Here is a 19,450-nt window from a genome sequence, read left to right as displayed (position 1 = left end):
GGAATCGCAACGACAGGCTTTGCTGAATTTTGTAAAAGGCTTTTATCACTCAGTTAGAGAATCAGAAAAATTATGAAAGTTATAGGACATTGTTTGCTTTGTGCGTATTATTAATTTTGGTTTTTAGGTATGTCATTTAATTCTATAAAAATTTAGTGCTATAGCAGCATTTAATATATAAAATGAAAAGATAGGCTTAATTTGCTTTGACAGTCAATAGCAAAAAGAAAGAAAAAAACAGGATCCAGGTGAGTGCTATGCTTCTTTGTTTTATGTTATTATTATGAAATAACTAAAATGTAAAATTAGAAAGTTATTTAGGTTAGATTAGGTAAGATAATGAAAAATAATGATAATAAAAATTCTTCAGAAAGTAAGCTTGCCAGCTGCTCGTGTTTGAAATAATTTAATACGATAACTTAAGTGGTATAACTGAATAATTTACAACTTGTAAATAAAATAATAACATTAACTATAAGTAGGTGGATACTTTTATGAGCTTTAAGCTATTTAGAATAAACAACTATGGTATTGTTACAATTTGAAGTCATTCCAGAAATATAAAAAAGGTAACTTAGAATTATTTCCTAATTTTTATGAAGGTTATGAGATTTATCACATTAACCAATCCTGTATATAACAATTGTATAGAAAATAAGATAAAATATGAAGTTTTTCTGGAAAAAACAAAACAATAAAAAAACTTCTGATATTCATTTAGGAGGTCTTGATGATTACATAAATGGATTTAAAATTTTCAAATTAAGAAAAGTGTTTTTAATCTTAAAATTACTTTGCACTTGAAACAAACAATGCTAACTGCATAAAATTATGGACAAAGTTTTAGTAAAAATAGTTAATTAAAAATAATAATGTTTTATCTACAAAAGTCTTAATGTATCTTCACGAAATTTGGCAGACTTTCAGCAATCATTAAGTTCTTTCAGAGAAAAATATGCTATCATAGTTACAAGGTTGTATAAAATACACAAGTTTATTGAAATAGCTTTAAAGCATGTTAACTTGAATGAGATTTCATTTGTGTATCATTTTAATTTCACTGAATCTAAAGCACTTTTTTTTTTTTTTTTTCCAGTACTATAATATAAAACTTTTATAATTTGTAGAACACTCAGTGATAAGAGATTTCCTTTTTGTGGTTTATAACCTGGGCCATTGACATTTATTCATTATTTTTATCCCTGATATACAACTATTAATGGTGTTGTATAGTATGTTTTTAAGTATTTTAAGACTGACATCAAGCCATTTCTTTTGTAGGTGAGCAGTAAAGATGAAGATTTTCTAGATCTTTCTGTGGATGTTGACCAAAATACATCAATTACCCACTGTCTTCGAGGTTTCAGCAATACGGAAACACTATGTAGTGAACACAAGTATTACTGTGAAAATTGTTGTAGCAAACAAGAGGCTCAGAAAAGGTGTGGTCAAATTAAATTTGCTTCAAAAGAGCATTTTGATATTACATGTTGTATTACTGCATTTTACACAACAATTAATTATAATATATATAGAATAGTTATTAGCCCTCTTCTATGTTGTTTATTGATCTTTCAACAAAATTGTAATAATGCATTGTTGTATTTACTAACTTTGTTCATTAAAGATCTTATTTCTAAAGAAAACTAGTGAGCATAGACTGTTATTATTAACAAATGATGTCTGTGTAAGTTTAGTGTATTGCAAGTTTGCTTTTAATAGTCCCCCTTTTATTTTATTTTTTCCTAGCTCGAAAATAATTTTTCATCAGTAATAGAAGATACTGCAAGGGATAAGTCTTGATGTAATTAGTTTCATTAAGATTTTCCTCTGTTATTTTAAGTATAAGTAGAAAAACGTAGATCATTATGTCAAATAATTGGTTAACCCATTGGATGTAGGTGAGGAAAGTGTTCATGTCACTACCTTTTTCAAAGTGTTACACAAACACAAAAAAATTAATTACTTTATTGTCAAGGTATTTCAATAAACTTTACATCAAAACATACTATATAATAAATAAATAAAACATTAGTATTATACAAGTTATAATTTCATAACTTAAAATAAATTCTCAGGCTTTACTTTTTGTAAATGTAAATTAAAAGATAAAATGCAACTTTATAGCTTTAATAATTTTGTTTTAGATACATATAAACCAGAAAGTCCAACCCACATGCAACCATCTCCTATCACATACTGTTTTTCTAAACATCTCAGTAATTTTTTTTAATATTTTAATATTTTACATTATTTATAACAAGTAGAAAGAGAAGGTTTTGAGTTACTGATCTTGTATGTAATACTCACTCAGCTTTTGAAGTATTTGGTGTACAGATTAAAAGCTGCTGTCAACTTATTTAGCTTGTTCAACTAAGGGAATTATTTTAACTTATAACTTAGCTAGAAAACCAGTTAAGTCATAAAAATTATGTAAAAATTAGAAATGTATTAGGTTAGGTAAAGAAATATAAATAAACAAAGATTCTCCATAAGTAATACATGTTAAATACTTGTACATTAATTAGTTCAATGCTGCAGATTGAGTTGTGTATTTATCAGGTGATTTGTAATTTATTTCATGAGTTTTAGAAATTGGACAGGATTCAAAGAATATTAAAGTAATGAAAATACAATAAAACAGGTATAAACTGTTACAAGCCTGACAAATAATTTGATTTTTTTTTCGTACAATAGACTGAATAAGTCCATTTTTTTTATCCATTTTGAAAAGTCGGCAAGAAAAAAAAGATAATGAAATTTATAATAAAGCAACATTTCTGTGATAGGACCATCATGCAAGTGCTGCCACAGCAGAACAGACTTTTATTGCATGCCGACTTTAATTAAACATATTTGTCTCAGTGGTTTTGTTGATATACATGTGCTTTGACAGCACTGGCTAATGTATTCTTGGATGTACATTGTAGTAGTGAATGTGTTAGAAGTTATAGTATGCATAGTTTCATGATTGCAAAGTTGATCAAAATGACCAACCACCATTTCTATGAAGCTATACAAAGAAATATTAATTGTAATTCCATATTTATTCTGTGTATCTTCATGAAACTTGGTCAATTTTTTAGTAAATACTATAAATATATTGAACAGAAAAACATTTTGTTTCTTAATATTCAAACCTTAAAAAATACACATCACTGTGCTTACAGTTTACCAAATTTAGTGAGGTCATTACTTTGAAATTCCTCCCCCTTTTCTAGAAAGAATGCCTTTTGACCTTTGTATATGTAAGTAAATATTTTAGATGAAGCAAGTAATTCTTTAGTTTCAGGATTCAGAAAATTTGAAATATTAATTTTTAGATTATATCTTACAAAGAGGTAATACGTTGTACTATCAGTAATTTTTATTTGTATTTTGAAGAGTTACATGTTCTTCATTGTGTAAAATTTATTCCAAGAGTTTTACCTATTACATTTAATGTTTTTACAGGATGAGGGTAAAGAAACTCCCCATGATTCTAGCCTTACATCTCAAGAGATTTAAATACATGGAACAACAAAGCCGACACACAAAGCTTTCTTACAGAGTTGTTTTCCCTTTGGAGCTAAGGCTTTTTAACACAGTAAGTTACATTAATTTTGTTTTAGGCTTTAAATTCCGTTTATCTATAAATGCAGAGAATGCAGTGCTTTCATTTGTTTTTACATTTTTTTAAAGTTATGCTGTATGCAAATTAGTTGTGTGTGGTCATGATTAATGCAACAACTTCAAGGCAGTTTTAACATACTTCCCAGTAAACTAGAGGCTTAGGATTTTTTTTACCTATACCTGCTGCTGATGTTCTTTTTGATCCTTAAACATTTTTGTGTTATGTCTGTTCGAAAGTTACAGGAATATTGTTTTATGACAAAACACTAAGTACACTTGAGGTTTAGCAAGTATGGTAAGCTGTGTATGACCCAAAAATTATGATATTTTGCCTCATATTAGTATGCAAAATTATTGATCTGAAGGTTCATAGTTTCCATCCCATTTGATTAGAGTATCCCAAGAGATGTTTGTGGGTATGGACTAGTTGCCTTCTCTCTAATATATCTTTTCAAAATTTGGGACAGTAGTGTGCAGATAGCCCTTGTTTATATTTGCAAGTATATCTTAAACAATGGGACAAGCAAAAATCTTATTTTTGCTGAATATATTGCACTTGTTATAATTAAAAAGTGAATTGGTTAAACAATACACAAAAATACCAGAATTTCTCATTTATTGTAAACACTAATTATAATATATAAAATTATTTTGACCAAGATATTGTTGTCAAAATGTATCCCTACTATGCCTGATTAAGTAAGACTGTCACCATGTTGAAAAGTGAGTTTCTTGTTCACTGGTAAATATAAGGCAGTTATATGAAATTTTATTAATCTATGGCAGAATGTCAGCTCTTGCAGTCAAAAATAAAGGATTAAATATAATGTTTGGGAAGATTAAACAAGTTAAAACATATTGATATAAAGAAAGTTATAAATACTAAATACTTTACATTTTTATATACAGATAAGTGTTTTCAGTGTACAAACAAAAATCAAAATGCAATGTAAGTAACCTCTCATTTTTTGTTAAATTTTTTCTTTCTTTCAATGGTAGAAACTTCCTGGAATTATCTACAAATCTTTTAATCATATATATCAAATATAATTTAAAATATTTTGTAAACATTTTTCATTAAAAATAAGAAGCTTTAATTGAGGTTTGAATTATTTTTCTGGTAAAACTACAATTCTGAAAAAGTATAAATAAATAGATTGAAGAAATTATCATTTGATACTGAAATACATATACAAGATAAGAGAAGTTCATTATTGTAAATCAAACAATTAATAATGCAGCACAAGAATTGTAAAGAAAGACGATCAATAATAATTTGGTTTTATTGGGTCAGTGTACATCTTTCCTTTTAATTTCTCATCAGTGTGGATTCCTGTACATGGTGAGAGGACCTCCCGGGGGGAAGGTTCTGTTCTTTCAGTTTACCTCCTCTGAGATCTAAACATCCACCCACATGTTTGCCGTGCGTGGTGACTCATGAAGGGGAGGAGAGGATCCTAGTGGTTGAGGTGTCCAACCCTAACACACCACTTTGGCCTTGAATTCCTGTGGACTGGCAGCCTTGGGGTGGCCCCCTTGGGTCAGTCAGCTGATCCACTTTGACTATGGTCAACCAAATACCAGTGTTGGAAGTTCTCAATAGGTGTTGTGGACATTGTGACTGATCCTGTTGTTTGGGTATAGTGCTCACAAAACCATAGCATTGCTGCAGTGTCCTTGTTTGACATTGTAGTGCAACCCCTCGTGGGGCTCCATGGTGAGTGGGGTCAGTGGGCACCAAAATTTTCCTTTTTTCATTATGGATCCTCCAAATAAAAACTTAAATAAAATAGTGAAAAAAACAGTCCATAGGTAAATGACCATATCTTGAAGTTTCTGAGCAACAATCTTCAACATCTGTACCACCTATTGTACCTCATTTTCTTATCCTGCATTCTCTTTCAAACAAACCTTTGGGGCAAATGTCACCCTTTTTTATTCAGAAGGGACTGGAGGGACTTGCTGGCTCTCCAAAGTCAGTAAAAAAGCTTCTATTTGGTGACGTATTGGTGGAAACATCCACATCTCAACACAGGGAATTCCTCTTGAATTCAAAGGCAATTGAGGATATACCTATTGAGATTACACCTCATGCTACTTTGAATTCACCATGAGGAGTTATTGTTGAGAGGGATTTGAAGAACATCTCCGAGTCGGAGATTCTCGGTGGTTTCTCCACCCAAGGAGTTTCTGCAGTGAGGCATATCTCCACTCGCAAATGTGGGATTATGATGCTGACCAATATCCTTGTTCTGACATTTACATCACCACGTTCACCTGCATCAAGTCAGGTTATCTTAATTGCAGGGTATAGCCCTACATTCCAAACCCTCTTCGATGTTTCCAGTGTCAGAGGTTCAGTCACTCAAAGACATCACGTCGTAATTCTCTGATGTATGCTCGATGTGGTGGTAAGGACCATGATGCTTATGAGTGTGAAATGCACCATCATTGCATCAGTTGCAATGGCTCTCACCCATCCTACTTTCGTTCTTGCTCTAAATGGTTGGAAGAAAAAGAGGTTCAGCGTTTGAAAACGATTTATAACATTACTTATCCTGAGGCTTGAAAATTGCTGTTCACCACTTCATCTCGAATGTATGCTGCTGCATGTCATTCCACAACTACAGTGGGAGTGCAGCCAGATCTCTCTGTTCCTCCAAAAGAATCTTTCTGAAAACGAATGACAAGCCTTTTGACCTCCATGGTTAAAAAAGTTGATGAATCAACCTCAACACTCATCTCTGTCCCTTACATACATTCCAACAAACCCCAAGATCCACATCCTTTGGTTCCGGGTACAGGCATTTCTTCAGATACGTGGCATGGAAGGCTCAAAAATGGGTCTGGGATACTTTCTGTAGATTTTCCACACTCTTGAACCAGATCGCTTTCCAGCAGGCCCATGCACGTGCTCGGTGTGTAAAATGTCTAAGACAGAAGGAATCTTGGATTAAGTTCACAACTGGCATATCTTCTACCACCAGTTCCAAAGTCATATGGGACAAGATTTGAAAAGTCAGTGGGCGATGAAATTCTGTCCCCCTCTCGATCTTGCTTTCTGATGGCCACGAAGTAGCTGATACTCTAGGTGAAAACTTTTGCTGGGTATCTAGCACTTCTGCTTCTTCTTCCACTTTCTTAGCCATCAAGACTCGGGCAGAGCAATTATCTCTTTCCTTTTGAGCTGATTGTCTCTGTGAATATAATTGTCTCTTTACACTGGTGGAACTCAGACTGGCCCTTCATCGGTCTGGCAGTACATTGGTTGGATCTGATGATGTACAGTATACCATGCTGTGCCATTAAGCTCCTGCTTCTCTTGCTATTCTTCTTATTAGTTTTAACTGGATCTGACAGGATAATATTTTTCCTAATGCCTGGCACCAGGCTATTGTCCTCCCTTTCTCTAAGTCTGGGAAAGATCCCAAGATTCCTTCAAACTACCATCCAATTGTTTTGACGAGCTGTCTCTGTAAGACCTAAGAGAGAATGGTTAATGTTTGTCTTGTTTGGTTCCTCGAATCAAACAATCTCCTCTTGCCCACCCAGTGTGGGTTCCAATGACAGTGCTCCACCATGGACCACCTAATTCGACTTGAAACGTCAATGAGAGAAGCATTTCTCAAAGGATAACATCTTGTATCAATATTCTTTGACATTGAAAACGCTTATGATACAACATGGAGGTGTGTGTGAGACCTCTATATTTCTGCGTTACATGGCCATTTGCCCAGTTTTATTAATTTTTTAATGGACAGGAGATTCCAAGTTTGTGTGGGTTCGACACTGTCCCGTTCTTTTCTACAGGAACTTGGAGTCCCTCAGGGCTGTGTTTTGAGTGTCAAACTTTTCAGTATAAAAATAAATGTCATAACTGAACAACTCCCTCTCACTGTTGCAAACGGGCTCTGTGTCGACGAATTTCACATCTCATGTCAGTCTTTGAACATGAGGTATATTGAGCTGCAACTATAGACTGCCCTCAGTTGTTTACTAAAGTGGACCACAGCAAACGGCTTTACCTTCTCTGTCTCTCTAAAACCATTTGCATGCACTTTTGCTGCCAACAGGCTATTCACCCTGGTCCTGAACTCCATATCGGTGAAGTTGTGCTGCCTGTGTTCCCTGAGACAAAGTTGTTGGGGCTTATCTTTGACCGCAAGCTGGTCTTTATATCACACATCAAGCAACTACAGGTCAAATGTACAAGAGCACTGAACACCCTCCATGTCTTCTCTACCACCACTTGGGGAGCAGATTGATGTTCTATGCTAAAGATATGTCGTGTTCATATTCAATCGAAACTCGACTATGGATCACTGGTCTGTGGCTCTGTCTGACTCTCAGCCTTAACGATGCTGGATCCCATTCATCATCAAGGACTTTGGTTCTGCACTGGGGCTTTCTACATTTCCTCAGTTCAGAGCTTATACATAGAGCCTCATGAACCTTTTTTGCACCTCCACTGTTTGCAACTGTCTTTACTATATGCTTCGAAACTTCGTTCCTTACCAAACACCTCACCTGGGGTTGTGTTTTACTTCCTCGGTGGGCCATACTTTTTCAGAAGAGATGGTCTGCTATTGCTCCTTTTGGCCTTCGTGTCCAGCCACAGTTGGATGAATTGGGTCTGTCCTTGGATAACACTGCTGTATCCACTGGTCAGCCCATCCCACCATGGCTTTGACAGTCCCCAAATGAGACCTTTCTTTAAGTCATCTGAGAAAAGCAGACACTCTTGATTTGAAATACTGTCTGTTATTTGCTGAGCATCTTTCGAACCATCCTTCCATTCCTATTTATACAGATAGTTCGAAATCAGGTCACTGTGTGGGCTCTGCCATGGTTTGTTGTGTTTCGGTGGTTGCGTGCAGAATCCTCTCTACAGCTTCTGTGTTCAGTGCTGAACTGTTTGCCATTTCTCTTGCCCTGGTTCACATAGAAGCTGAGCAGTACTCAAACTGCACAATTTATACTGACTCGCTTAGTTCTCTATTGGCCCTGGAATTGATTCATGTTAGTTTATATCCTGTTCTTGCCGATATTCAAAAACGACTGGCTCATTTCTCTTTAACATCTACTTCTATCCAGTTTTTCTGTAAACTGGGCCACATTGGTATTCACAGAAATGAGCTCTCCGATATCGCAGCTAAATCTATCTGTGCTAGCACTATCACTACTGTGCCTGTTCCATACATGGACTATAGTCCTGTAGTCAAGGCTTGGCTCCGTGCCAGCTGGCAGTGGACTTGGGGTGAGAAGCTTTTCCAAATAAAACCCTCTATTGGACATTGGCTGTCTTGCTTCCATATGGACTGGAAAGAGGAAGTTGTTCTGACTAGACTACGCATTGGTCATAGTTTTTTAATTCGTTTTCTTTTATCTGGAACTGATGCACCAGTGTGTAGTCTGTGTAACACTCAGATCACAATAAGCCACATTTTACTTTCTTGCTGTCGTTGAGAGTTGTAACAGCGGAACCATTTTAAACATGTTCTGTCCCAAGGTTTGTCCATAACATTAGACAGTGATGGTGACACTGTCCACCTTGGTAAAGTTTTTAGTTTTTTAAAGGCCATTAATCTTTTTAATGCCATTAAGGTTTTTAATTTATACATTAAACCTTTTTTAATGTGATTCCATTTTAAGAATCAAAGTACATCTAGTTCTATTTGAAATTAGAAAATGGCCATAATGTTAAATAACTCAAAACCAGAACTGGAAAGGCTAACTTCAGGTGACTAACGCTGCCGTTTGAACTACCCGTTAGTCATTGTGGTGAGTTATTAAAATTTTGCTGTATGTGTTTTAAAACTTTTATTACTTTACTTTTCGAAAATGGCCATAACGTCAAATAACTTGAAACCAGGACTGGAAAGGCCAATTTTAGGTGACTGATGGTGGTTTTTGTACTTACCTTTTAAGTCTTCTTGGCGAGTTATGGCAATTAGTTATGCTCCAGAAAGTCCTTTATGACTTCTATTACTGTAGTTTTTCTCTTAACATTGTAGACTAGATGTAAACATTGTTTTTATGCTATTTATATTTTTTGAAACTTTGTTTTGTTTCACCATAATTTCCTTTTATGTATTTTACTAAATTTTCTTGAATTTTACCACTTTATCGGATGTTTGTCACAGATAGCCTAGTTGCTTTGTGCCACAAAACACTAAATCAACCAACCAGCAAACCTTTTTATTTTCATAGGTATATAAAAACATCACATGTATGCAGAATTTGTGTATTATAGACTACTCCAGTAAACAAATACTTGTTTGTTTCTTTTTATGATTTATTTAATGTGAATTATCCAGAAATGAAATAATATTTACAAAAACAAAAGTTACTGACTTCTTTTTTTTTTCTATTTTTTTAAGTCTGATGATGCCTACAACCCTAATCGAATGTATGACCTAGTAGCAGTTGTCATTCATTGTGGAAGTGGACCAAATCGAGGTCACTACATTTCTATAGTCAAAAGTTATGGACTATGGCTACTTTTTGATGATGACATTGTTGATGTGAGTATTAATTTATTCTTTGAAAAGTCTCAACTCAGAGTTGGAACTTTCCCCTATTGATACATTGCAACTTTAAAAGGTACTTGTGGACAGATCTACAGTTGTAACTGTTAAAGTATTTTTAAAGGATCTTTTAAAATTTTAACCAATCCATACATGTCCAGAAATGTATTTAGAAGAATAGATCTTGAACAGAAAAATGTTTTATAAAAGTTCAAATCTTGATTTTCTGAGATGATATCAAACAGCTATTTTACTCGTACATTTGCTAAAGGGACTTGCATTCCATTAGCATTAAGGTAACTCTCACCTAATTTCACTTGATATAATGTGAATTGTGTGACTTTATGATGTAATCATGTGGCAAAGCCATCTTCAGTTAGCAGGGTGACACACTTCCACATGCAACTCCCTTATGCATTTCTAGTACTTCTTAACATTGTATTGTACAGACATGTTTAAATGTCTCATTATATTTAACTTATTGAGATTTGCATCATTAAGAAAACTTGTTTCAAAAGCTTTAAATTTTTATTACGAATTCTCAAGTGATGGTGATTTACATTTAGTTTTGAATGTGGAACATGTTTACATTTAGGCTTTCTTTTTGCTCTGGGTTTTGGAGTTTCCTCAACTGTTAGCATTGTGACAACCATTGTTCAGTGTGCTGTGAATTACCATGTGGGCAATGGGCTTCCTATTCCCATCTCGAAGACATATTTCTTTCTTTTCAGTCATGAATGATGTATTACATTAAGAGATCACCTGTTTTGCTTTGGGTAACATTTTCCCCTTTGTGAAACAACCTTAAACTTTCAGTCTGTTTATTAATAAAAACAGTAAAAATGACTTCTAATGGCAGTTAGTAACATAACTTTTGTAGCAGGGCGCAGTGTGTCTTCATCACAAACTTGACTGTTCTATAGTAAGTACATTGTATTTTTTATTAAGGGCAACATTTTGTGTGTTTAGAAGTACATCTGTTTGGTTATTATAATTACTAAAGCTGAGAACATTTACTCAAAATTTCCCAAATAATTAAGCTAGTTTTTTGACATAGAAAGTTACTTTCTTAATTCCTGTCTGGATCTAGACATGCTTGTCTAGTGGGGTAGGTATATATTTTTGCCCTTCCTAACTTAATGATCCTCAAACTCATATCACCAGACTAAGCAATTTTTCCATCTCTCATTCTTGTCCCTGCTTATGCAGTGTGACTGTTCGTATTTTGTAGACTTAATTTAGATATATCTGTATTTGTATGTTAGAGTTACTTGCCTATGACGTGTTGATGGCTAATTTTTATTCAAGGGGGTGTCTATTTACTTACTATGTACAACACTAAAAGACATCTAGAGATTACTTGTAGCATCTTCAAATCAAATCTGTAATCTCATGTTTAAATTAAAATGTAAAATGCACATTAGGTGATAGTGTGCTCAGGGTGATATCATCTGTCTGGAACTTGACGTTGGAGTAGAGTATATTAAACCTCAAACTGTGATTGTGTGCTATGTATGCAAAAACGGCTCGTTTGGGTTGAGAAAATATTTTATGTAGAAGAGCGAACAACATTTCGACCTTCTTTGGTCATCGTCAGGTTCACAAAGAAAGAGGAAGCTGACCACATATTTGGAAGGGGTTGTGTAACTGAGTGTTGGAATGTAGAGGGCGGTGTTAGATGTTTGAATATATAATTTTATTTTATTATATTTAATATAGGTATAAAGGTGTTCCTTTATATTGGTTTATTTTGGGTTTAAGTTGTTGTATAAGTAAGGCTTCTTTAATTTTGGGTTTGTTTATGTTTGTTTCTTTATTTAGTATTTGAGTGTTTTCTATAGTTATATTATGTTTATTTGACTTGCAGTGTTCAAAAACGTGTGAAGGTGGCTTTTTATGTTCTCAGAATCTTGTTTCCATTTCTCTACTTGTTTCTCCAATATAGAAGTCGTGGCAGTTATCACATTGTATTTTATAAATGATGTTGGTGTGGTGTTTGTCAGCGTAGTTTTTACATAGTATAGGCCTCAGTTTTGTGCCTGGTTTTTGAATAAATTTGGTATTAACTGGAATGTCATATTTTGTTACCAGTTTTTGCCAAATGTTGGTTATTTGTCTGCTGATGTCGGGAATATATGGTATGCAGCAGTATATGGTTTCGTGATTTTTTGATTTGTGAGAGAGATTTACTTTTGTTGGTTGATTATGCTTTTGGTCTAGGTGTGTGCGTATAGTGTTTTCTACGGTTTGTGGAGGAAACTTATTGATGTTGATGAAGTATTGTTTTATTTTGTCTAATTCATCGTTAATTTTATCTGGTGAGCATAGTTTTATGGCTGTGTATATTTGGTTTCTTAGTATGTTCAGTTTTTGTTTTGTTTCTTGTGCTGAGTCCCAAGGAATGTATAGTCCAGTATGGGTGATTTTTCGGTGGATTTCTGTTTTGAATTGTGTGTCGGTTCTTGTAATTTTGAGGTTAAGAAATGATATTTGATTGCTTTCTTCCTGTTCACATGTGAAGTTAATGTTGGGATGTATAGAGTTAATGTGATTGAAAAAATTAAGTGTGTGTTCTGAAGATCTGAATCCTGCAATCGTGTCATCTACATATTTGTACCAGTATAGTGGTGGATGTAATGCTGTGTTAATTGCTTGTGTTTCAACTTGTGTCATAAAAATATTGACTAGAACTGGTGATACCGGGTTGCCCATGCTTAGGCCACTTGTTTGTATATAGTTGTGGTTGTTGAACATGAAGTTTGTTTTTATCGTGGTGAATTCTATGAGTTAGACACTCAGTTACACAACCCCTTCCAAACATGTGGTCAGCTTCCGGTCAGTTCCTTTTTCTTTCTTTGTAAACCTGACAATGGCCAAAGAAGGTTGAAACTTTGTTTGCCCTTCTACGTAAAATATTTTCTCGACCCAAACGAGCGGTTTTTGCATACATATTTCTCTACAAGTGGGTATTCTCGACATAAGTGATTATTGTGATTGAGTACGTTTAGTAGCTAATATTTTTTTGTTTTTTACATTCAGTTGTTGTTCTTGGGTAGAGATTTACAGTTTTGCCACATGCTGTAGCTGGTTTTGATGGAAATTTTCAGTCTGGCATTGTTGCAGTTATTTTGTAATCCATTGTGCAGAAACTCTTTTATGTTCTGTATTATGTTTCTGCACAAGTCTGCGTTTTACTGTCATCAAGATGCTGTGAAAAATGTGAGATTTAAGTAAGCTGACATACTATATTCTTTGTAATAATCTCTTATAAAGTCTGGTTTGTTTTAAATGTATTATTCAAGCCATCAAAGACTTAACTTAAAAGTTCTAAATATTAAACTCAGTAAGCTAAATGAAGTATTTGTGGAAATGGTTTCTTACTAATACATATGTTTAAATTAGTACTAGTGGCATTCTTATACACTAGTAAAACTTGGTTACAAGAAAATCAGTTGACTAAAGTGTGTGCAAAACATAATGTTTTATAAGATACCATTAAATGGTTTTAGCTTTTTCTACGTGATAACTGGAACTGATGTTCATTTTATATCACAGAAAATTGATGCTTCTGCTATTGAAGATTTTTATGGGCTGACGTCAGACACACAAAAGACCTCAGAATCTGGTTATATTCTTTTTTACCAATCACGAGAATAACTGTACACCAGCATCTTTAGTTTTAAAAAGAATTATTTATTGTTGCACAACACAAGTTCATCCAAAAGATAGTTTGTTGAACTAACATGTATTTGATAAATTTTATATTGGTTTCAGAATATTCATAGCTTGAGAATTAATAAATTAAAGTATTAAAACATGATAGCTTCTTTTGTTGGTGTAAAAGAGCAGTGTTTATTTTTTTTTAATTAATTCTTTTTGTATATTTTAGTGATCTTTAAATGAGTTAGTTATTGGTATGGACTGTCTTAAGTGATAAACCTTTATCCATAATTCAAAAGAAACATAATTTCAGTTCCCCTCCCTCCCTCAATTTATATTAACAAAATAATGTTAAAAAGAATTTTTATCCTGTTAGGGTATCTTCAGGTTGTAGTTCAAACGTTTTAGATGCCTAATTTTTATCATATACAATTATCCTACTTGTATACCTAAGTTTAAAACAACCTAAAATGTTGATAAACTCAAGTAAATCTTCTTTATGTATAAGTATAAAGCAACAAAAACTCAGTGTATTAGGCCTTTCTACAAGTTGGTTATTCCCAGTTTAAGACTTATGTTTTTATTAGTATTTTGAAAGGATTTAGTCAATTTTCTATAAATGTGCAAACATTATCATTAGTTGAAGAAAGAAGAGAAACATTGAGGTGATAAGGCCTACAGGCAATTATAACAAGGCATTCATTGTTAAATACTTTACATGTTTGAGTACCATGCATGATGAAATTTAGTTTAAAAAATGGGATCATTGTAAGTTATCAAATCATTTACCTCTTAGTTTACTATTTTATGATTAAATGGTTTTCCCTGAATATTGATGCAAGATTTTGTGAGAATGATGAATTTTATGGCCTACAACTGTTTCATAAGAATAAGTTAATGTATGACTACATTATATCAAGGACTTAAGTTATGTTATAACACCTTGTTTCAAATGGATTTAATTCAGTGCCTGTTACAGGTTATATTGGTTTTGTGTGACATTACCTCTTAAAGGGTTTAATTTTAACATTCAGAATATATATTTAAGTAAAGATTTTCATAGTGATTTTGGTTTACTGTACAATTATATGAATTCAGTTTTAGTGTTGAACAAATAAAACAAGCTATTTCAGAAAATTACTGATAGTGATATTTAAAAGAAAAGAACAGGGGTAGTTTACATGGTGAAAAATGTTGGTGTTTGTGTGTGGTATTTTATTTGTACACAAATATCAACCCTTTGGTGTTAAATAACATATCTACAGTACATCTCCAATTCTACAGTTGTTTTTCATTTCTCAAAATACATCATACTTTGTTATAGTATTTTAGAGATGAATGTGTGTAAAAGGTAAAATCTACAGTTTCACATTTCTTACTCCAGGTTATTTCTTTATAAAACTACTTGTTTAAAGTTTTAATTTTATAAGATGACACTTGTAACAGATGCATTTTACTTAAATTATTTAATAATTAGATAGTCCTCAGAAGTCCTAAAGATTTTTTTTTCATTCAAAATATTTCAATATTAGTTACCATATTAGTGGCAAGACATCATTGTTTGCATTCATTTTAGAGTTACATTAAATCATAGCTTTATTAATTTTAGAATTCATAAATTTCTGTATATGTGTAAAACTATTGCATTACACTTTTACATCCATTTTATTCCTGGCTACTGCTATAATGTAATATTATTTATGATATGCAACAGACTTTAAGTACAGAAATCTTAGTATGAAGACCAAATACTGTCTTCCTTTTAGCAATGCATGATGTTTCTGGAATATCTTTGTTGCAAAATTTGTCCCTTAAAGACCCTGATACTTATGTATTTTAAATCTGTTTCTTTGTGTATAATTACTCTCATACTTATGCATGAAGTACCAGAGATTATTTTAAATATATTATCTGGAATGTAAACTTCTCAAGTACAGAAAATATATATATATAAAATAGAACTACCAAGATATTATTATACTATAAAGTTTAAGGTGTTAAAGTGTTTTGTGCATCCAGTATTAAATAAAGTTGAAAGTTCATTTCAAAAAGTGGATTGTTTTAATTCAATTTTTTAAAATATTTTCATTGTTTAAAATAATGCTATTCTGGATAAAAAATAATTAGCATCTAATTGTTCTTTGCAGTAATTTTGCATTTGCAAATAACATGCTAAAATGTCAAATGTTTTTTAAGGAGGTCAGTTTTGTGTTTGAAATACTTTGTTGGAAAGAGACAAGTAAAATTTTAAACAATATTTGGTTATTTATTCACACCTTATATTATTTATTCTTGTTTCTTTTTAAATTTCACTGTTTGTAACTGACATTAAATTACTTTGTATAGGGCTGCCATGTTTTTTGTTTGTATTAAGAATATAAGCCAAACCCTTTAACATAAGTTTTATTCTGGATCAAAAGGAATGCAGAATAAAAGTGGTCAACACTTGTACAGGAATAATGTGTTTTTGTTGTAGTTATAGGATAACATTTTTTTGTCAAATGCTGGAAAGCTTGTTGTACATAAACTGGTAACTGTGTATCACTTCCTCTAAAAACATTATTAAAAGACATTTTAAGTTTTTCTCTTTTGCTAGTCCATACTATATATAAAGATATTTATTATTTGACTAAAGTTTGAAATTTTTGATAAGGGACATACAAACTTTTTGTAATTTTTCTAAAATTCATAAAGTTGGTCATACATTTAGTTTGACCAGAAAAATCCCAGTTTTCATACTGATGTTAAACAACTCTAAATGGATTTGTAAGCCTATAATAATGTTTAGATCTAACAACAGGACTACAAATAGACTCCCAGTTGATTAGTGGTAAATTAAAGACTTGCAATTCTAAAATCTGATATTTGATTCTCTGAGGTGATTTTCTAAGAGAACAGCTAGCCCATTATGCAACTTTGAGCTTAAACAACAACAGAAATATAAATAAGAACAAAATAGATAATATATGTTATAGTGAAAGCACATTTACTCTCAATAGTACCTTTATGCATTGCCATTAGAATGAGATCAGTTGATGTTTTACTTTAGGAGGAGGTATATGTTGACAGTAGAAAACTAGATAGTAAGTTTAGTAGGTCAAAAGTTGCAGTCATTTGTGACTGGTTAGATGTAATTGGGTAACTTCATTAGAAGTGGTGGTTTTTCATTCTTTAAAGTTTATATTTTCTGTACAAACATGATTTTTAGGGATAACTTTTACATCCAAATTTTGCTACAGGGTTCAGATTCATATCTTTAAACATTTTGTGGTTGCAGTGCACACAAGGTTGATCACCTTGTAGTAAACTGTAAAACTCTTTTCACTTTTTACAGTCACTCTATAAAGAGTAGTTGCTGAGCTTTGAAGTATGTATCACATAACTGTTAGCTTCCAGGTTAAAATTATTTTTTGAACCTACACCTCGTTTGAAAACTGAACCTTTCCATTCATAAGAATACTTTAACATATTAGCCAGTTTTAGTTGTTAAAATTACACCAGACTTGGGCTGTGAAAAAAAACACTGCTCTTATCTTGGATAATTTGTATTGGATTTTTCTCTCTGGTAGTTCTGTTTTAGCCTTGATTATGAATTATCTTACAAACTTGTTACTACATCTGTATATAAATATTCAAGCACTTAGCACAACAGAAGGGGCCACTATAGTTTTATTTGGACTGTCTAAGTTTATCTAGCATTTGCTTGGTACTTGAAAGTTATTATAATGTATTTTGTATGATTCAATAGTACTATGCTATTAAAATTTATAAAGTAGGGTGAAAATATTTCTCCCCCTATATAACAATTCACTTACTATTCTGGAAGTAAATTAGTCCATTAATAATTTATTCTGCTACACTAATTTGTAAAATGTATGATTTTGTTAAAATCTGGCAATTTAATGAAAGTAATAAGATTTCAGTCATGCACTTTGCAACAAACCACTGTAGAAAACAATTTGTCACTGCAATCTAATGCCATATTTAGAAAGTAGAATAGTAATAATTAAACACGTTGGAAATTTTGTTGATGAAGCTCATTTTCAGGATTGAAAATTACATTTTACAAATGGTTCTGACCATTTTTATAGTTTCTTTTTCAAAAAATTATTGTATTAGTGAATGCTAAACTTTTCAGTGCTGAATACATGTTAAAAATTAATTCTCTAAAAAAAATAATTTTTTTTTACATATCTTCATATTTGTATGTGAATATATGAAATCACACAGATAAAGAAGTAATTTAATATATAAACATACCTTCACATAAGTTATTTTCAAGAGTATATTTTGAACTTGATCAGAAAGTCCCATGTTTTTTGATCAAAATATGCATTCATATTGTATATATTGTTCCAATTTAAAAAAATATTTTTCTTTTTATGTTTACTCACAAACAAACCAGATTTGTTGAGGTTTATGTGAATTGTTGTTAATCAAGATTTAAAGATGGTTAAAAATTGTCATTCTGCATTCAGTGTCATGCAAAGCTGAAATAGCATAGTATATTGAGAAATAAGAAACTATGTAATATAAAACTGTACATTGTAAATTGATTTGTCAATACATAGAATCTACAAAATAAAATAATTTTTCTATTGTAACTGTGATTCATTTTTCCCCTTCTATGATTAGTGCCAGATGCAAGATTCAAAGTACATGTTTATGGATATCTAGAACTTAAGTACTGATGTATAATGACAAAAGTCTATTCACTGCATTTCTGTAGTATGCAGAAGTTTAGTATTCAAGGTACTTATCACTTATTACACATTATTGTGTGTTAGGTTGTTATTTATATGGTTTATGGAGCTGTTATATATTTAGTAATAAAGGAGCATGACTTGTTGCTGAAAATTATGAAACATCAAAACCAGTGTTCTGTAATTTAGAGCTCTTTATGTGGCAACCACAGGTCAAATTGAAAGATGTATATGAAGGTGGCATACTGCAATACAGAAGTGCAGTGTTAATAGTACAAGTGCATTAAAAAACAACAAAAACTATCCTATTGGTTGAATGCTGTGTTTAACGTATTTCTACTTCCCAGTCAATTCATTAAATTTGTGACAGTTTCCTTTATGTTACTACTAGTAATGAGCATTTCTCAGAATCTTGAATAGCAATGGCCAATAAAGAAGTTTGACTGGATGCAGTCAGTGAAAGGCACAAGATAGCAAGAAGTTTTTTTAAAATTGATCCATTATAAGATATCAACTAAAACATACTAAAAATTTTTACATTACCTATCACAGTAGTAGGTTTTGAAAAAACATTTCATGTACACATATTAAGCTGTTGTTCCAAACCTCTCCTGTTAGTGGTAGGTAAATTTTTTTTAGAGGATTACAAACTGAAACTGTCAAATGATAATTTTTAACTTGATACAGATACCTTATGCGGTTTTTACACACTCAGCATGGGTTTTAAAACCTCCCAGTTTTCTGAACTGAAACTACGGACACATAATTGAAGTGGCTTTGTTTTGGAACTAGTTTTCTTTCATCACAGCACAAAATAAATGCTTGTTTCAAGTGTGTGAACCAGCAAATATATGTTTTACTCAGACATTCAAAATGTGGTCTCAAAACATTTGTATCAACATGTAATATTATTGTTTCTCTATTCTTATTGTTTGAGTGAAAGTTAGT

At 32.2% G+C, this 19,450-nt stretch overlaps 1 protein-coding gene across 6 annotated transcripts in view; it reads left to right on the top strand.

Moving 5' to 3' along the window:
* Usp12-46 (Ubiquitin-specific protease 12/46) overlaps window positions 1-19,450 on the top strand; it is a 47,568-nt gene that overhangs the window by 19,140 nt on the left and 8,978 nt on the right. For 4 of the 6 annotated variants that reach the window (XM_076506426.1, XM_076506425.1, XM_076506424.1 and 1 more), the window contains exons 6-9: window positions 1,282-1,442; window positions 3,454-3,586; window positions 9,993-10,136; window positions 13,695-18,403. In XM_076506426.1, coding sequence (XP_076362541.1) covers window positions 1,282-1,442; window positions 3,454-3,586; window positions 9,993-10,136; window positions 13,695-13,796 — 540 coding nt within the window. In that variant the 3' untranslated portion in view covers window positions 13,797-18,403. Of the gene's footprint in view, window positions 1-1,281; window positions 1,443-3,453; window positions 3,587-9,992; window positions 10,137-13,178; window positions 13,370-13,694; window positions 18,404-19,450 lie in introns of those variants that run through there. The other 2 variants (XR_013029386.1, XM_076506427.1) reach the window with 2 other exon arrangements.

This window comes from Tachypleus tridentatus, chromosome 6 (genome assembly GCF_004210375.1).
Source record: "Tachypleus tridentatus isolate NWPU-2018 chromosome 6, ASM421037v1, whole genome shotgun sequence".
NCBI lineage: Eukaryota > Metazoa > Arthropoda > Merostomata > Xiphosura > Limulidae > Tachypleus > Tachypleus tridentatus.
This window is presented reverse-complemented; position numbering and strand designations above follow the sequence as displayed.